This window comes from Betta splendens, chromosome 15 (genome assembly GCF_900634795.4).
Source record: "Betta splendens chromosome 15, fBetSpl5.4, whole genome shotgun sequence".
NCBI classification, from domain to species: domain Eukaryota; kingdom Metazoa; phylum Chordata; class Actinopteri; order Anabantiformes; family Osphronemidae; genus Betta; species Betta splendens.
Genome location: NC_040895.2, coordinates 18,547,710 through 18,566,725, shown reverse-complemented (window position 1 = coordinate 18,566,725; position 19,016 = coordinate 18,547,710). Strand labels below are relative to the sequence as shown.

The 19,016-nt window shown below is 50.9% G+C and overlaps 3 protein-coding genes across 4 annotated transcripts; all 3 read left to right on the top strand.

The window, feature by feature from the left end:
* Positions 1 to 16: 16 nt before the first annotated feature.
* Positions 17 to 6,310, top strand: slc22a15 (solute carrier family 22 member 15). Of its 2 annotated transcripts, none has more exons than XM_029175709.3 (13): positions 17 to 204; positions 877 to 1,005; positions 1,072 to 1,204; positions 1,283 to 1,447; positions 1,551 to 1,680; positions 1,773 to 1,833; positions 2,524 to 2,690; positions 2,779 to 2,907; positions 3,237 to 3,322; positions 4,528 to 4,636; positions 4,706 to 4,778; positions 5,558 to 5,716; positions 5,787 to 6,310. In XM_029175709.3, exons 1-13 carry the CDS (start codon positions 121 to 123, stop codon positions 5,829 to 5,831), a joined length of 1,470 nt encoding a protein of 489 aa, XP_029031542.1. In that variant the 5' UTR covers positions 17 to 120; the 3' UTR covers positions 5,832 to 6,310. The 2 variants fall into 2 exon arrangements, with proteins under 2 accessions (XP_029031542.1, XP_029031541.1); XM_029175708.3 differs by having other exon boundaries at positions 20 to 204; positions 2,767 to 2,907.
* A 144-nt stretch (positions 6,311 to 6,454) lies between these two features.
* LOC114870712 (natural killer cell receptor 2B4-like) lies at positions 6,455 to 7,963 on the top strand. Its single transcript, XM_029175712.3, has one exon. It carries the CDS (start codon positions 6,711 to 6,713, stop codon positions 7,320 to 7,322), a length of 612 nt encoding a protein of 203 aa, XP_029031545.1. The 5' UTR covers positions 6,455 to 6,710; the 3' UTR covers positions 7,323 to 7,963.
* Positions 7,964 to 8,464: 501 nt separating this feature from the next.
* tbc1d12a (TBC1 domain family, member 12a) lies at positions 8,465 to 17,924 on the top strand. The gene is made up of 13 exons (XM_029127112.3): positions 8,465 to 9,812; positions 11,604 to 11,739; positions 12,904 to 13,028; positions 13,222 to 13,304; positions 13,481 to 13,598; positions 13,671 to 13,777; positions 13,852 to 13,935; positions 14,011 to 14,105; positions 14,184 to 14,255; positions 15,084 to 15,212; positions 15,290 to 15,399; positions 15,587 to 15,845; positions 15,921 to 17,924. Exons 1-13 carry the CDS (start codon positions 8,800 to 8,802, stop codon positions 15,990 to 15,992), a joined length of 2,403 nt encoding a protein of 800 aa, XP_028982945.1. The 5' UTR covers positions 8,465 to 8,799; the 3' UTR covers positions 15,993 to 17,924.
* Positions 17,925 to 19,016: the final 1,092 nt, after the last annotated feature.

Sequence of the window (19,016 nt, the reverse complement as noted above, 5' to 3'; positions counted from 1 at the left end):
GTGAGGAAAATGGACGCTGGAGAGAATCGAACCCGGAAGTGAGCGCGGATATCTCGCACACGTATTTGTACTCTTTGGGGGCGATGCTAAGGCACGGAGCCGCTGGCCGTCCGAGTCGGGATGGATTTAGAAGCAGCTTTTCAAGCCGTCGGCGAGTTCGGACCGTACCAGCAGCGAGCGGTGGCGGTTCTGGTCCTGACTCAGGTGAGATCACGTAAAGCGACGTGTTCTGATTATGCGTCGACCGTGAATCCGAGGATGAGTCGCGTTAGCAGCGCTGCTGTGAGCGCTACGTGGCTCTGACCGGCTCGGTCCATTTAACATAACCATCAGCTTATTTCAAAACGCCCATGGTGGAAAACGTGGGAACCTTGTCTTCACTTGCCTGATATTTAGCTGCTGCATAAAATACAGGTTTTCTAACGTCACACCAGACGTCCTCCACCAGCGGACGGAACCGACGTTTGCTGCTTATTAACAAGGCAACGGATGGAGGAGTCCAGTACCGGCTACTCCGTCCATATTGAGAATGAGGTTCTTTTTAATTCGGCAAACCGCTAAACCTAAAGCTAAAGCTCTGCTGGTCACAATAAACCTCCTGGACCCGAACTCTGCGGTGACACAACGTCACCCGCAAAGAACCGCGTCAGCTTCACTCGCAGACGGGCCGAGGTTCCGTCGGGTCGGGCCGAGTTCACCCCAACGCTGCAGCCGTGCTCCGTCTTTTAGCCTGTTCCACCCTCTGCATCTGACACCACATTAACAGATGACGTTCGTCAACGCTTCCCGAGTTCAAGCTAACTTTAGCATTAGCCTGCATAGAGCGACGTCTGGCTTCCGGTCCAGTCAGAACCAGAACACTCTGCTGTGTTTCAGGTGTACATGGCCTGTCAGTCCATGCTCATGGTCCTGGTCGGATACACCCCCCAGTACCGGACGGAGCAGCAGGAAGGCTCGGCGCTGAGCATCACCTTTACAGAGGACGTGGACTCCATAGCGACGGAGGTGAGCAGGCCTCAGGCGGTCGCCTCCACCCGCCACCTTGTCTAACGAACACGCTGTGTGTTCCAGTGGCTCCTGGTCAAGCAGCAGGCGTATAAGGTGGGCCTCGCCGGGTCCCTGTTCTTTGCCGGGCTGCTGGTGGGGAACGTGGTGTTCGGCCCGCTCTCCGACCGGATCGGCAGGAGGCCGGTGTACCTGACAGGTGGGAGCCGGGCGTCTGCAGGTGCGGGCGGACCGCTCGGGCCTGCAGACCTCCTGTGACTGTGCCTCTGGTCCTCAGGCCTGTTCCTGGAGGTGGTCTTCGGGTACGTGTCCGCCCTGGCGCCCAGCTACGAGGTGTTCGCTGCGTCTCGGCTGCTGGTGGGGCTGATGAACGGCGGCATCGGCCTGGTGTGCTTCGTGCTCACTCAGGAGTACGTGGGCAAGTCTTACTGGGCCATGACAGGTGTGTGACTACCTGAAACGGCCCCACGCGTCACCTTCCACTGACGGCTCCTGTTGATGTCTGTTTGCTGTAGGATTGACCTGTTTTGGCTTTTGTACTTCAGGGACGCTGACCAGCATGGCCTTTGCTGTGGGCATCGCCCTGTTTGGAGCTCTGGGCTACGTCATCCAGCCGTGGAGGAGTCTGGCCACAGCCGCCAACTCGTCCGGTGTCCTGTTCTTTCTCCTGTCTGTGTGAGTGAACCCAGAGATGAGGCCCTGTTTAGTTTCATGCCGAGGAATGAGGTCCAGGAAGCTCACGCTGCTCGTCCTCTCCTTTCCTGCAGCTCTCTCCCAGAGTCTCCTCGCTGGCTGTACTCCCAGGGTCACACCCAGCGAGCGGAAGAGGTGATGATGCACACAGTCACTGCTGCAGTTGAACACACTCGCTGTGGACCCTTTGGCCTTTTGTGTGGGTTCTGTTGTGGTTCTGCTTTCACTGATTGATGACAAACGTTCGGTCGTTGCTGAAGTTGTTGATCTTTCATGATGTGAGCGATGTGATATGAAGGACGGCAGCCTCATCCTGCGTTCAACCACCGAAACGGCTGCTTCTGGCTTCAAAAACGTCCACGAACCGTTCGGAGTCAAGTGCAATGAGCTCTTGTTGTTACTACAGAGTTACACAACTCTGATGAAACTCATCAGAGTTCAGCTGAATCCAAAGGAGGAATCCTAAGGACAGTTTCAGACTGTGGACGGGTCTGTGCGTGCGCTCAGACCCGTGGATTCCTCCTGCACCACCTTGAGTTTGAGCCGCGTTTGTTCTGATTCCTTCTTTGTTTCATGTAGCTTCACATGGAAGTTGGTGGCACAATAGCGTGAGTTCCTCTGATAATGGAGTATGTGCATGAAAGTCACATGGTTTCTCAGCCAGTTACAGCTGCATATGTTACACAGAGCTTTTATCCTGGAGGACGTGGAGCAGACGTGTGTTGACTCCGTTTTACTGTCAGGCTCCTCATCAGCGTGACCTTAAGGAGGAACGAGTGTCACCAGTAAATGGACCGATCAGTTGGTGCCGTTGTTTGTGTTCAGGTGCTGCGCTACATGGCGCTACGCAACGGCAACGGCGCCGCCGACCTGCTGCTGCGGCGGGTCGGCGGCGCCCACGTCGGCACCCGGGTCCGGTCGAGCAGCGGGGTCCTGCAGCTGGTGCTCCATCCGGTCCTGCGCCTCCGGACCATGGTGCTCATGTACGTCTGGTGAGTGTCCACCCGCAGCGATCGGCGCTTCGGGAGCTGCTGCCAGCCGAGTCGCAGACTGTGACTGTGTGTGCAGGTACGCCTGCAGCCTGGTGTACTACGGCCTGACGCTGGGCGCCGGCGACACGGCCGGGAACCGCTTCGTCAGCGTGGCCCTGTACGGCCTGGTGGAGCTGCCCGCCTACCCGCTCTGCATCTACTTCATCAACAAGCACTGGTGAGGCAGGAGAACTCAGAACCCACACACACTGACAGCAGCAGCCACAGTCCGACCTGAGAGCAGGGCTGGAGAGTTGATGCTTTTATTCTCTGATGCATGAACACCGTGAGCAAGAACCCACCTGAGGCTGGAGTGGGTCTGAGCACCACCCAGTGTTCACCCCTGCTGCGAGGAACGTCTGAGCTCTGCACTCATGTACACCAGTTAGACCAGTTAGCTCCAGTTAAAGTCCAGTTCTTCATTCTTCTGACTGCATTCTTCAGTTTGACTGAGCTGAATGTCACTCCACCCTGCTGTGATGGGTTAAAGTGTGTCTGTTTGAACAGGGCTGGGAGGAGGAAGAGCATGGCCAGCTTCCTCTGCTTAGCTGGCTCCGCCTGTCTCTGCACCATGTTGGTCCCTGAAAACACAGGTGAGACTCACACAAACAGGCAGAAAGTACTAACCGTTAGAAGCTCAGTGATTCACACTTAAAATATGTTGGGGGGGATTTTGAGCCTGAGGCAGAAGCTGCTCATTCAATAGCAGTGCAAACGCATCACGGTTTGGCAGGATTGGACCTGCTGCTTTCACGCCTCTTTCTCCTGCGTCGGGTAGAGACACGTGATTAACACAGAAGTCCCTCCAGGACTTCTGTGTTCATCTATGGGAGTTTGGAGACAGAGACACGACACTGCTGATCACTGTAACATGATCAAAGTCCAGTTTCACTTCAGCTCAGATCTGAGGACTCGACGTGTCCAGACACAGCAGCCACCGGTGTTCATCATCTCCAAGGGCGAACGTCCCTCAGATGATGAATACAGTGACGCCTGCTTCTCCTGAGGGGCGTTAACCTCTGAAGTCAAACGTGGGCATTAGCAGCGGTTTGGTTCAACTGACGCTTCAGCTTCCTTCTTGCAACATGAATGTGTTCATCAAATGGAGAGTTCACAGGCCGAATGAGAAAGAGGAACTGGACAGGAAGAAACTAAAGCCACAAGCTGGTAAAAATACACCAGGACTGGTTTTAAGTTCAGAGGCGAGTCCCGGCCTCTGAGCGAGTCCCGGCCTCTGAGCGAGTCCCGGCCTCTGAGCGAGTCCCGGCCTCTGAGCGAGTCCCGGCCTCTGAGCGAGTCCCGGCCTCTGAGCGAGTCCCGGCCTCTGAGCGAGTCCCGGCCTCTGAGCGAGTCCCGGCCTCGGAGCGAGTCCCGGCCTCGGAGCGAGTCCCGGCCTCGGAGCGAGTCCCGGCCTCGGAGCGAGTCCCGGCCTCGGAGCGAGTCCCGGCCTCGGAGCGAGTCCCGGCCTCGGAGCGAGTCCCGGCCTCGGAGCGAGTCCCGGCCTCGGAGCGAGTCCCGGCCTCGGAGCGAGTCCCGGCCTCTGAGCGAGTCCCGGCCTCTGAGCGAGTCCCGGCCTCTGAGCGAGTCCCGGCCTCGGAGCGAGTCCCGGCCTCGGAGCGCGTTGCTCTCGCGTGAAGTCATCGCTCCGGAGATCGGGCTTGACGCCTGATGCCTGAGGGACCGGGTGTGGAGCATTAGCTCAGTGTTTAGAGTTGATAATTAATGGAAGCTCCCTGAGCCCTCGTTTGGCTGACGACCTTCAACCTTGGGCTCCGCTGTGTGTTGCTTGTGTCAACAGGAGCCTTGTTGAGCGTCACGTCTCTGGCGCTGGTGGGAAAACTGATGGTCAGCGCGGCGTTCAACATCGCCTACGTCTACACGTCGGAGCTCTACCCCACCGTCATCAGGTGAGCCAGTCCTTCCACACGGGGTCCAAACGCCAGCGCCGCCTTCACGCGTCTCATTGCTGCTTTCAGAAACGCTGGTCTGGGCGTGTGCTCCATGTCCTGCAGGGTCGGAGGCATCCTGGCTCCGTTTGTTCCCTCCATGGTAAGCGCGACCTTTAACCACTTCATCACTGCACTGACACAATAAAACGGACCGTGGAGGCGCTCAGAATCTGAACCCAGTTCACCTGGAACCGGTTTGTTCTGAGCGGGTCTACTCTGACCCACTCTCGTCATGTGGACAGATGCTGAGCAGTTTTTTTTTCTCCTTTTTAGCAGCTGTTTTATTACAAAACCAGGAAGAGGCTTTAACATTGGCAGATTCTCATCAGGTTGTTCACTAACACAAAGTCAAAGGAAGCCTCATTAAAGGCTTCTGTTCTGCTCTCATTTCATCCACTGGGTCCGTCACCACTGAGCACAAGACTGTGTAGCCTTCAGTGAACGGTGGAGCCAGTGACCAGAACCTTTAGGGACACGTTCAGTGTGTTTAGAATCAGAAACGTCTGCGTGACTCAGCTTCACCGTCTGTCACAGTGTGACACCTAGTGGTGGTGTTGAAGTGAAGGAGAGACGTGTGTTGGACGCTGCAGGTGGACTTCATTTTGTGTGTGTGTGTGTGTGCGCGTGCGTGCGTGTGTGTGTGCGCGCGTGTGTGTGTGTGTGCGCGCGTGTGTGTGTGTGTGTGCGCGTGTGTGTGTGTGCGCGTGTGTGTGTGTGTGCGCGCGTGTGTGTGCGCGCGTGTGTGTGCGCGCGTGTGTGTGCGCGCGTGTGTGCGCGTGTGTGTGCGTGCGCGTGTGTGTGCGCGTGTGTGCGTGCGCGTGTGTGTGTGCGTGCGTGCGTGCGTGCGTGTGCGTGCGTGCGCGTGTGTGTGTGTTGCAGCGGGCTCTCCACGCCTCCATGCCCTTCGCCGTCTTCTGTCTGAGCGGTCTGTCTGCTGGCGGCCTCGGCCTCCTGCTGCCTGAAACCCTCAACAGTCCTGCAGCAGAAACCCTGGACGAGCTGGGGAGCCCGAGGCGGAGCCGAACGCTGGAGAGCAAGGTGACGGTTCAGAAAGGGGTCGTGAAGCCGTGGGGACCACAGATGTGACTGGTTTGTGCTTCTTCCTCAGGCTCTGTTGTATAAAGATGAAACCTGGGAGTCAAACAGCCTTTGAATCCAGCAGCCTCCTCTTCATCGCGTCCTCTCATGAGAAGCTGCATCACGCCGGCGTGTGAGCTGAGGAGTGACCGGCAGCACAGACGTCAACCTGCTGCTGAAAAGCACACATGGTGCTTTGGGCCAACGTCCCATCGTGTGTTTAGCTGGAGGTGGAGCCATCAGAGTCCAGACAGTGATGCAGGAGCGTGTGGTCATCACACGTTCAGGCCGGACCGTGGTTCTGACAGGATAAGCTGGAGGTTTAAGCAGCAGGTCACTGCAGAGTGAACCGTGGCCATGAACGCGTTAATGCGTGGATGAATCCTCCTGCCTTGACTTTACCAACAGAAACAGTGTGATCTGTCTGAGATCAGCAGCCTTCTGCTAAACTGATTTCATGTAGAGACGTTTTATACGTGACGTCTCACTGACAGCTGGACACGCTTGACCTCTGTGCCTTCTATGGACATGAACTTATTAAAGTATTGAATCGAGTGTTTTTTTTGCATCCATTCACAAATAGAATCATAAACAGTTCAAACAGTCCAACAGCTGCTTCATGCTTTAAAACTGGTTAAATACAAATTCTATGACCAACAAAACATAAAACATGAAGATGCACAAACCCAAAAAGCTACAATGTAGTTCTGCATTAAAGCAAAGAAAGAAAGAAAAACACTTTGATAAATATTGTTTATAGTTAAAGATCTCATTGCTGATATAATTTGTTTGTATGTTGTTGTAAGTTGAATTATTCAATTATTTGCATTTTCACTGTGATTAATTGTGGCCCAAAAAAGTCAAAGACCAAAGTAAACGCGTCAGAGGGAGGATCTGCAGCTTTGATGACGCTTCTAGCTTCCGTTTTTTAACCACTGCTGTTCCGTCTGTGAACATGAAGGGACCGCTGTGCTTTGGGCTCGTGGTTGTGCTTCTGTTGGAGGTGCTGGGCTCGGTTCTGGCCGTAGACAGATACGTCAAGGTTGGCGGTTCGCTGAACCTCAGGCCTAAAGCCTCGTCCGATCACTTCAACAACATCCTATGGAAGCACAACGGGAACCTGGTGGTTGAATGGGTGGAGGATAAAGTGCCCGTGGAGTTCTACAGTACGTTTAAAGGCCGATCCAGACTGGACACAACCAACGGACGCCTGGAAGTCAACAGCATGACTAAAGCTGAATCAGGGTTCTACTCAACGGAGATCAACAAACTGGTCCAGAGCGATCGATACGACGTGAAAGTGATCGGGGCTGTGCCGGTTCCTGAGGTCACGAGGAAACCACTGACATGTGGGACTGGTTCTGACCAAAGAATGTGCACCCTGGCCTGTAACGGGTTGGAGTCTATCAAAGATGCTGAACCCATCACCTACAGCTGGAAGAGAGACGGGGAGGTGATACCGGACTCATCATCAGCGAACCTCACCATCACCAACGAAGAAGATACACAACGAGTGAAGACGTACAGCTGCCTGATCAAGAACCCAGTCAGTCAGAAGGGAGAGTGAAGCCTATGACAACCCGTTCTTCAAGGAGCTTTCTTACCTGAAAAGATTATGGAACTATCACTTTGATTGATTGTGTGTATTATGTATTTTTAGGCTTGGTGATAGCAGCGTTAGCTGTGTAGAAACAGAGAAAAATCCAAGGATGGGTTGGAGAATGTCTACAAGTCTGAATCTGTGACGTCTTGTAACATGTGCATTAATTAATTAATTAAATGTTATTCTTTGTTTAACTACTACTAATAACTAAGTGCAGCCCTTGCCAGAATTTAGTATAGTTGCCTACTGTCCTGGGAGGTGTTTGGTGTTGATGGTGGCACAGCTCTAGAATTTCTGTCATGGAAAGTGAATGAAAGAAATGTAAAACTGTACCATCTGGAACATCTTCTAAAATATTTCTAACTTTCATATATATATATATATGTGTGTGTGTGTGTGTGTGTGTGTGTGTGTGTGTGTGTGTGTGTGTGTGTGTGTGTGTGTGTGTGTGTGTGTGTGTGTGCGTGTGTGTGTGTGTGTGTGTGTGTGTGTGTGTGATCTGTCATTTAACACATCTCATCTTTTGTATTGCCTTCTTTATTAATTGTATTTTTTATGTAACTGATGAAATACATAGAATACGAATAAAAAAGCCTTTAATTGTCCCGCAGTGGAGAAATGACATTTCACAAAAGCGCAATGTGGGGTTGGAAATCCAGTATCAGTTTCAATTTTTTTTTTCAACATAACCACTGATGCAGTGGGTGAGTTATGGACCAGGAGTACTGGTTGTACAGTCTGATAGCAGCAGGCAGAAAAGATTACACAGCAAGGGTGGATGAGTCTGAAGCTGCTCCAGAGCAGACAGTCCTCCAGTGGGTCAGAGTCCTGTTTCTGGATGGATGTCAGTTCAGCCACGACCCTTCTCTCACCCACGTCCTGCACCGCGTCCAGAGTGCAGCCCAGGACAGAGCTGGACTTCTTGATGACCCTGTCCACATAAAATATATATTCAAAAAATATGTTTTAGTTAAAATTATGCGTCTAAAATTAAAAAAAAATCAAATAATTAACAAATAATGTCTGGCGACTGTCTGTTGCAGTTCCACGGGATGACGGCAGGTGTCGCTGTGACTCCGCCAAATGAAAACAGCAATCGAGTTGGACATGACGTCATTGTTGGGGTATTTTCAAGATGGCGCTGGACTGTGGCCGGAACACAGCCGCCGCAGAGAGCTAACCGTCTGGGGATTTAAATAATCTTGTGCCCGGCGGCGACGTTGACTTCGCAACGCGGGGATTTTGTTGTTTCAGACACGTCGAGCGACCATGTTACGGCCGGCGGTTGCCAGGTAACGCCGACGGAGCCGCGCTAAGATGGTGGACCCCTGCTCAGAGAACAACAGAACCTGCTGCTGCTGCGAAGCTCGGCCGACGGCGCAGGAGGGTTCGGGGCCGGACTCAGTGCCCGGGGCCGAGGCTCGCTAGGCGGTGAGCGCTCATGGAGGCGGGGAACGGAAGGCCGGTTTCTGTCGACCTGAACGAAAACGAAGAGAGAGGAGGCAGGAAAGCGGCTCACCGAGCGTGCGTGGAGCGGCTGAGCGCAGTCGGGGGTCGGGGAGCCGGGAAGGACCATGTTTGCGTCACCGCTAACGGGAGCAGCGCGCACACGGACGCCATGAGGGAGCTGCTCCCGGCCGGGGACCAGCTCCTCGGACCGGCGGCCGGCACGTGTGTGGTTCTGAACGGATTCTCGGAGTCGCTGGTCCGGGATGAGGCGTCGGGGGGTGCAGGAGCCGTGGGGCCCGGAGCCGCTGCGTGCGGACAGAGGTGGCCGAAGCTAAACGTGCCCAACGGGGATGTCTGCGATCACGGAGCGGGTGAGACTTGTTGTGAACGGTCCGGACAGTCCTCCGGTCCGACAGTGGACCAGACTCCCCGTTCAACCGAGGAGAAAGTAGCCAACGGCGGTTTGCACATAGCAGCATGTGGCCGAGCAGACAGCACCGAGACCCAGTCAGACCTGCAGGCCGGGCCGGGTGTCAGCGGGAGCGACCACAGCCGGGACCCTGCGGGCCTCCTCCCCTCTGACCCGGCCTTCTCCACAGAACCACGCAGCCCGGGATCAAGTGCCAAACTCTCCTCTCCCTGCCCTTCAACGCTGTCCAACCTGAACGACGACAGTCCGCTGTCTGAGCCCACCACCAGGGATGAGGATGAGGATGATGAAGAGGAGGACGTCAGTGACCTCAGGTTACCTGTCAGACCGCACACGTTGAGGACGAACGCCAGCTTCACAGTGTCCCTCAGCTGCGATGCTACCCCGTTGTCCCCGGACGGGGAGGGGGGCTTTTACTTCGGGGGTGAGGGGTACGAGGAGGACTTTCGGAGCGCCTTGGAATCGGGTCGCAGGCAGAGCGCCCCGGACAAGCTGCCAGACCTGGCTGAACAGACAGACGGCTCGGATCCCAAGCTGATGCCAAAGAGGTTCGGGATCGCTGATTTCTTCGCCAGGTAAATCAGGTGTCTCTATAGGCAACACGCTGATCGGCACTCACAGGTGGGGGTTCAGCTGAGCTCAACCCTCTACACAGTCCTACGACGGAACACAACAAACGTTCCCACAGCTAAAGCCACCTCTAAAGGTTCCCCCGCTCCCTCAGTGGTGGGCTGAGGCCTGGGCCCTTCATGTTCAGGTGGGTCGGCTGCAGTTTGTGGCACAGCAGCTCAGGGTTGCAGGTTGTGGTCGTGGTGATATGAATTGGCCATAAAAGCATTTGTATGCAGGTTGTTAATGATAAACGAACTTCTGGGAGCAGTCGTGTGCAGAACCAGTGGAGTTGATGCTGTCTGTGTTGCCCTGTCTTGTACTCAGGGAGGCTTCACTTTCTGACTTGCTGCACTGTTGCCACATGTTCCTGTAAAAGACATTCGAGGAAGTGAAAGAGGCCGAGTTGAGGCTTCATGGAGCCTCTAGTGTGTCTCGCTTTAACCCTATCAGAGCAGTGAAATCCGGTGTGGCTGAGTTTCTGTCTTCTGGGCCTGGTTTTGGTTTGGACACAAGCCTCAGCAGCTGGTTCCAGTGTTACGACGTCTGAGAGCAGGTTCAGCCAGACGACGTCAGGGTCTCCTCATCAGCTGGAGAGTAGCTGACGTTTCTAAAGCCACCACATTCGTTGAGTTGGGGCACAGCAACAAAAGCAGAAGGGTTCGTGAGAGAGAAGATGAACTGTGACGGTGGAACCTGTTGCTTGTGCAGGACTCTGCACAGCCTCCGTTCAGGGTGTGTAGAACCTCGTGTCCTGGACCTGCTGCTGTTTCTTCTGTTTGACTCCAGTCGGAAAACACAGAAACCACATTCTTCTTCTCTGCCTCAGTTTTTATTTAACTGGAACCAGTTCAGGGACTTAGTGATTCTTTTAATCCAGCACAAAAGCAGACAGGCGTTTGCAGGAAAGTTCGAATGTGATGAAGGAAGCAGATGAAGTCCAGTCATCCAGTAATAAACCAAGGCAGCAGTCAAAGAATCAAATGTGACTGGTCTGCTTCTGAAACATTCCCACTTGTGGAATCAAGCTTTGTGTTTGCTTCTGTTGTGTTGAGCCCATGAAGCGATTGTTGCTGTTGGGAACTGTGGGTTTCCAGACTGGGAAACCCACAGAGACATCAGAACCTGAGCCTGTTGTCTTCAGTGTCGCGTGTCCGTTTGTTGCCTCTGCTTCCTTTTCATGATTCTTGCTCTTCCTTCCCTCTTTTTCTTCCACTGAAGCAAACCTAAAACTGTTGATCTGGCAGCTTTTCTCTGCAGCCTCAATTCTAAAACTGCGACGGCTGCAAACCTGTGGTCTGAACCATGATCACGATGATGATTGTAACGGTCTTTGTTTGAGGAACTGAATAACCTCTTCCAGTTTCACTGCGACTGAGCAGATTGTCAGCCAGAAATATCTTCGGTGGTTTCTCAGCTGTTTCATAAAGAACAATTTAATTATGGACAAATAAAATCAGACATTGATGCTGTTTTGTTGAATATTTTGTTGGAAGCACTTAATTTTAAATTTAATGGGACATTTTCCACTGAAGGACAGAAACAACCTGATTAGTGGTCGATCATAAAAGTCCTTGAACAGCTGTTATGATAGAACTAATGGTTCTGATCCTCTACATACAGAACACATGCATGTATACATGTATGTATATGTAACTGTGTACATTTGTACAAAGAGGTTGTTATCATTTAATTAAGACCTTTTTGCTTTTATTCCACATCAGTCAGTAACTGCAGCTTTTTCTTCTTTCTTTCAGGAGCCTGTTTTCTAGGAAATCCAAAGAACACAAGGCGGTTTCCCACAATGCATCAGGGTGGCGACTGTTTGGGAAGCCGTCATCCAGAGAGGGGGATCCGGTGAAAGATGGCGCCTCCACGTCCTCCAGTGAGCAGGTTGGCTCCAGAAACACACGCCCTTCGCCTGTGACCAGCGGCTGGTAGATGAAGCCCGACTGATACGTGGGACCTACACAGTAGCATGTGTCAGTGCACGCTTGATAACTCTTAGGTTTAATTAAGATCAGATGTTCCACATTTGTTTTCCACAGTAAAGAATGTGGTTCCAACAAACAGATATGACGTGTAGATGCTGCAGATGCTCGAACTGAAAGGCTCCACATTCAGCCAACCAGTTGGCCAGTTACATGCAACATGCAGGCTGGAGTGACTGAATGAATTTACTGTGCGTGTGGTTGCTAGGCAACTTCCAGATGATTATCACAACACACAGTTCATCCCTCTGGCACCGACGTACTGACACTCAGACACACGGCTCCTCTGCTGCCACGTCGCATGCGCTGCAGCCTGCTTCAGTGTTCAGTGTGTGGAGCTGTCAGACAGCAGCTGTGTCAGACACCAACGGGCATCAGGTCAGGGTGTGACACAGCCAGAGCCTCCTGTCCCTACGGCCAACGGCAAACGGCCGGAGAAGCAACACCGACTGAGTCAGGCGATTCAGGGGAAGGAGGCCACGTGTGGTTTGGCTTTAGCTGGTTGACACGTCGGGTACTAAACACTGAAAGGAGGCGGCGCACAGCTGATTCCACTCAGTTGGTCCAGAAATGCAGCAAGATCGTATGAACAGAGCCAGAGGAAGTAGGGCTGAATGCAGTGACTGTGAGTGTGGCTCCAGCTCATATGAAGGGAACTGTCACATCATCTACTGTGACTCCAGCTCATTCATTAATCACACACGCGCGCGCACACACACACACACACACACACTAGAAGGCCATCAGTGAAACATGTTTTAGTTTCCTGGTTGCTATAAATCAGTGGTTGTTTAGAAGTTAAAGGCTACGTTTTAGTAAAACCTTAGTAGGTTTTCCCGCTCTTTGGTCCGATAGTTTTTTACTCTGTCATGAGCGGTTCATTCTAAACAGAGCTCGGTCCAACAGACGGTTGCTGGGACGTTTTCCTGCTTGTGTGATTTGAGGCGCTCCAGTGTGCAGTCAGACAGCGTCTCCCTCTGGTCGCCTTCAGTCACTGGATGTGCTGTCAGTCAGATGAATGAAGAGTTAAACAGGTCTTCAGCTGGTTCTCTAACGTTGTCCACAGGAGGAACAGCTAAAGGACTCGGCCGTGTCCTTGTGCCCTCAACGTCCAGCATCTGCAGGCAGGAGACGGAACCTGGAGTTTGAGCCTCTCTCCACCACGGCCCTGATCCTGGAAGACCGACCCGCGTGAGTAGTCAGGAACAGTCTTCACCCTGAATGAGGAAACATTTCCTCCTGGGTGGGATGATGATGATTTCTAAACGGCAACATGAATCTGGAAAACTACCTGTGTTTGGATTTGTGCTGCTGTAATCTTCTTAAGTTCTGTGGATTTAATTGTGATTTTATTAGTATTGTCTTCTGACTGTCCTTCCTTTAGAAACTTACCTGCCAAATCGACGGAGGAGACTCAGAGGCACAAACTGGAGTACGACGAAATGGTGGCTGGAGCAAAGAGGAGAGGTAGACCAACAGAACCAAAGCCTAAGCCCGGGCTTTGAGCCCAGACTTAGGCTTCTCTGGTGTCAACCACTGTTGAGGTTCTATAACCCAAGTTTGATCTCACTTGTTGAAGTAACTAAGAGTTTCTTGGCGTGAACAGTTAGACACACTCATAGTTCGGCTTTGATGTGTCCCAGAGCTGAAAGAAGCACAGAAGAAGAAGCGTCAGATGAAGGAGCGGCACCGGCACGAGGACAGCATCTCCAGCGCCATGGTCGTCTGGAACAACGAGATCCTGCCGCACTGGGATGTGGTGTACGTCTGGCTCTGCACGTGAGACGTGGTCTTCAGCTGATCGCGTGGAGCTCATTGTACGTGTGTGTGCAGGAAGGCAACGCGGCGGGTGAGAGAGCTGTGGTGGCAGGGTCTCCCTCCCAGCGTCAGGGGACGAGTGTGGAGCCTCGCCATCGGCAACGAGCTCAACATCACAGCAGGTACAGCCGCGCTGCAGACGCTGCTTCACGTGTGTCTGTGATGACGGAGCTGCAGTGTTCCTTCCTCTGCGCAGAGCTCTACGAGATCTTCCTGTCCAGAGCCAAAGAGAAGTGGAGGAGTTACAGCGAGACCAGTTCTGTGAACGACAGCGAGAGCGGTACGAGTCCCTCACAAATGTTTAGCTCTGCCAGCTGAAACTAGCTGTGGTTCTGAAAAGCCTTTGTTGTGTTAGACGGCGGCACGTCTCTGGCTGATAGAGAGTCCAGCCTGGACCTCATTAAACTGGACATTTCCAGAACCTTCCCTGCTCTCTTCATCTTCCAGAAGGTAAGCGATGTGCTCACCAGCGTAGTGTGACTGCTATCGGAGCGCTCTTTCCTAACGGGCCCTTGTGGTTTGCTGCAGGGCGGCCCGTACCACGACCTGCTCCACAGCGTGCTCGGGGCCTACACCTGTTACAGGCCTGACATTGGCTACGTAAGACCTGCCTTCTTCCTTTACACTTTAAAAAGGGGCTCGAAGGCCTTTATTAATAGTTAGACACAAAATATCCTGCAAAGGCAGTTGCTTTTCTGTTCCCAGACTCATGTCTGTCTGTCTGTCTGTCTGTCTGTCTGTCTGTCTGTCTGTCTGTCTGTCTGTCTGTCTGTCTGTCTGTCTGTCTTCCCTGCTTGTCTGTCTTCCCTGCTTGTCTGTCTGTCTGTCTTCCCTGCTTGTCTGTCTGTCTGCCTGTCTTCCCTGTCTTCCCTGCTTGTCTGCCTGCCTGCCTGTCTGTCTGTCTGTCTCTGTGTGTCTGTCTGTCTGTCTGTCTGTCTGTCTGCCTGCCTGCCTGCCTGCCTGCCTGCCTGTCTGTCTGTCTGTCTGTCTCTGTCTGTCTGTCTGTCTGTCTCTGTCTGTCTCTGTCTGTCTGTCTGTCTGTCTGTCTGTCTGTCTGTCTTCCCTGCTTGTCTGTCTTCCCTGCTTGTCTGTCTGTCTGTCTTCCCTGCTTGTCTGTCTGTCTGCCTGTCTTCCCTGTCTTCCCTGCTTGTCTGTCTGTCTGTCTTCCCTGCTTGTCTGTCTGTCTGCCTGTCTTCCCTGTCTTCCCTGCTTGTCTGCCTGCCTGCCTGTCTGTCTGTCTGTCTGTCTGTCTGTCTGTCTGTCTGTCTGTCTCTCTGTCTGCCTGCCTGCCTGCCTGCCTGCCTGTCTGTCTGTCTGTCTGTCTGTCTGTCTGTCTGTCTGTGTCTGTCCCTGTCTGTCTGTCTGTCTGTCTGTCTGTCTGTCTGTCTGTCTGTCTGTCTGTCTGTCTGTCTCTGTCTGCTATTGCAGGTCCAGGGTATGTCGTTCATCGCCGCTGTGCTCATCCTTAATCTGGAGGAAGCTGAAGCCTTCATCACCTTCGCTAATCTGCTCAATAAACCCTGTCAGATGGCGTTTTTCAGAGTGGACCATGAACTGGTATGTATGCTTGTACTGAAGTATCAGCTGTTGAGTTATGGAGCTGTAAATTGTCTTTCTTACTCTGTTTGTGTCAGATGTTGAAGTATTTTGCAGCCTTTGAGGTTTTCTTTGAAGAGAATCTGCCTCGACTCTTCAGCCACTTCCAATGCAACAGCCTGACCCCTGACCTCTATCTGATCGACTGGTGAGTCAATCATTCGCTGTGTCCTTGAGGAGGGGGGGGTGGAGGTTAGAGAGAGAGGGAAGGTAAAAGGGGGTGAGAGATAGTGAGAGTCAGGTGGTAGAGTTAACAGAATGATTCCTGCTGATATTTGTTACTTTTTGGTTTTACATTTTGCTTGTTAACACCCGTTTGACCCACTTCCATCCAGGATCTTCACTCTCTACAGCAAGTCCCTCCCTCTGGACGTGGCCTGCCGGGTGTGGGACATCTTCTGCCGAGACGGGGAGGAGAGTTTGTTCCGGACGGGCCTGGGCATCCTGCGTCTGTATGAGGATGTCCTGCTGCAGATGGACTTCATCCACATGGCCCAGTTCCTGACCCGCCTGCCAGACGACCTGCAGCCGCACACGCTCTTCAGCGCCATGGCCAACACACACATGATCAGCAAGAACGGCCGCTGGGCTCAGGTCAGCGCCGAGCGGATTCAGACTGATCCTCACACAACCTGAGCCAGATCATGTGAACATGTTTTTATTTTCCAGGTCTTTTCTGCTTTGATGAAGGACGGAGTCAGAGAGGCTGATAAAAGCAGCAGCCCGGCTCTAAGAAGCTAACGCTAACTGTGACACCAAACTAACAGATGAAGGTCGGAGTTGAGGTCAAAGGTCAAGCTGGGACTAGAGGGGACAGACGAAGCTTTGGTTGCTGCAGCAGCTACACTAACACTATTCTCCCCTGGTCCAGTCCAGTATCTCTACGCTGCCCCTGATGTCTCTACTCTAACCCTGACGTTGCTACACTAACTCTGGTCTTCAGCACACTGACGTCTCCACGCTAACCCTGATGTCCCCTGGTACAGGCCTGTGTCCCTGTGCTAGCCCCGACGTCTCCTGGTCCAGGCCAGTCTCCCAATTCTGATTTTTTTGGTGCTAATGATCTTTGTCTCACACTTTTCCTCATGTCCTCACTTTTAATTGACTTTGGCCTCTGCACTAACAAGGCTGGTCTGTTGATGGCTCCGATTAAGTTTTACAGCTGTAGACAGACAGGGATTATGGGATGTTAAGAGTTGGAGTAAACACAGCCGACATGTTTTAGTCTTAAATCCACATCAGCAACTCTAATGAACTATTCAGTGATTTTGATGTTTTGACTGGAACTTTTCCAGAGAGTCAACAATCTTTTTCTACATATAGTAAATAATTCTGTTATATGAATCTAAAATCACAGTGTGAAGGGGGGGCAGGAGGAAGATACTCTGCACCAACGACACTAAACATTAAGTGAGTTTGAGTTGAGGCTTTTTTCACGGGACCATGATGTGATGCATTTCCATCGTTTGGTTTGATGACGACGAGGTTAAATCAAGTGGACTATAGATTAGTGGCTTTGCTTTTAGCATTTTAGTCTTTACAACAGAGCAAAGTTACATTTGATGAATGACTTGAAATGCCTGCATGTCACTGCAGCTTTTTTCTAAAGACTTTCTGAATGCGACTGAACTACACATTAGTGATAAGTGACCTGTGAGGGGCTTAAACATTCAGGAAGACAGAAGTGATCCAGCTTTTTTAATGTGACACTGGACACGGAGCGTCTGGACAGTAATAAACATGTCATTAGCATCATTCTTTTTCTTACCTGTTGTTCGTTGTGTCTCTAGATCAGAGCTGCAACGATCTGTCACTTAATCTTTGTGATGTCGTGCTAAATGCGATTGTTTCAGCAGCTTGGAGACGTTCTAAATATAATCTACTAATTTATCTAGATTCATCAATATCAATAACAAGTTTGCATTGTTAAAGCTAAATAACTCAGATGTTTAAATTCAATGAGTCTAAAGAAGGAATCCGTTCATTGTCTCACTGAACAATAACGAAGCGCCAGATTCGTCCCCAGTCACAGCTTTTAGCCCGTCTGCTCCCAGAGGCTCGTCACAGATGAACAGCACCAACATCCATCTTAGTTCCACTTACAAACCAGCAATTGAATCATGCTGCTGAACGCAGTTTAGATGTTGAGACAACCAGCAACGCTGAAGCAGAAGGAGCCACGGTTCGAAGCGTTGGACAGTGAAGGAGCGACAGGTTGTGTTTAACTGAACCTGATCTGCATCAACCATGTGATTCATTCCCTCAAACCTTCAACCAGCACCGGCAGAACATGAACTTTGAGGTTGGAGCATTTTGAACCTGAACTTTTTGTTTCACAGCGTCATTAAACAGTGTTATGAAGTTTCTCCTCTAAAGACTCCAGTCAGATTAAAGTGCAATATGGTTGTGGTTTAATAGAGTTGGTGGAAGGAGGTCCATCGCCCGATCCACAGGGACAGGACAGTAACCGAAACCTCCACTCTTTTGGCTTCATGTATTTAAATTTGCTTTCTGTTGTATTTTATACTTTCATGTAAATTCATTTACATTTTTTTATTTTTTTCGTTCAATTTCCATGTACAGTGTTTTTCCATAATGCCTTACAGGTGATGTAAATATGGTTTCATATATCTGCCACTAGTTAAATGTGTAAATAAATATCTCAGCATCTTGGTTCTGTCTATTGTTACACTACTTGGTCACTCTTTAGATAATTCTATGTGCAGAGTTAGAATATGTTCAGATAAACAATGTGCATAAATGCATCCAACATTATAATGAATACATACATGATTCATTTAAAGCAGGAAGTCAATAACTAGCCAGCTGTCATATAAAATGATCCTTAAACACATTTATAACAAAATTAAGGCAGTGAGTGACACCAGTTACTACCTTTGTACTTTGCTAAACACTTGTATTTATTACTTTTTAGTACTTTTACAGTTTAAGTTAAAATATTCATTTTGGTTCAAAGCAAATTGTGTCCCTGCAACAGAGTCACAGGTTCTTTGTACATTTGAATATTTATTTATTTATTAAAATCTACTTAAAGCAGTAATTTCACATGTGTCACTGCCAAACAACACATCTGAAAACGCTCTTCTTGGCTGGTGATACTTCTTAATGATTCATTCATTCATTTCTGCAAAAACCTAGAGATGATATTTATGATAGTACCTGGTTCAGAGTTCTACCTGTTGAGGCTTTTTCATGGCAGCACTGATGTTCCACCGGAACAATGAAGAAAGAGCTTGAAAGTGGCTGCTGTGACGGCTCAGAGCAGCAGATGGAGCCTCTCATCCAGTTTTAACCCTTGATGAAAGCAGGTGGTTGATAAAAGAGGAGGTGAAAATAAACTCATGTCGTCATCAAAAACTTTGTCTTCTGGTTTAATAACTTTCAACAGGTCAGCAAAATATTAGCAAACTGATTTTAGAAAATAAACCTCAACTTTGATCAAGCTGATGATTTAAACCTCTCATCCTTGATTTTCAGATGTTTACTAAATCTGAATCAAACAAGAATAGGTAATTATAATTAGATGATTTAAAGCTCAGACAGTGATGGTTTCATGTTTGTACTTGAAAGCTTAGCGCCTCCTACAGGCGGACGGATGGATTTCTGTCAAGACAATAAAGCAGTGCTGCATTCAGGGCCTCCGATATTTCCGACGCTGTGCTGGGAGTGAGCCAAAGCTGCCAGATGCCTCTCAGTGCATCTGAGCAGGGGTGGGATCTGTGGAGCCCTTTGCCAGCAGTCTGG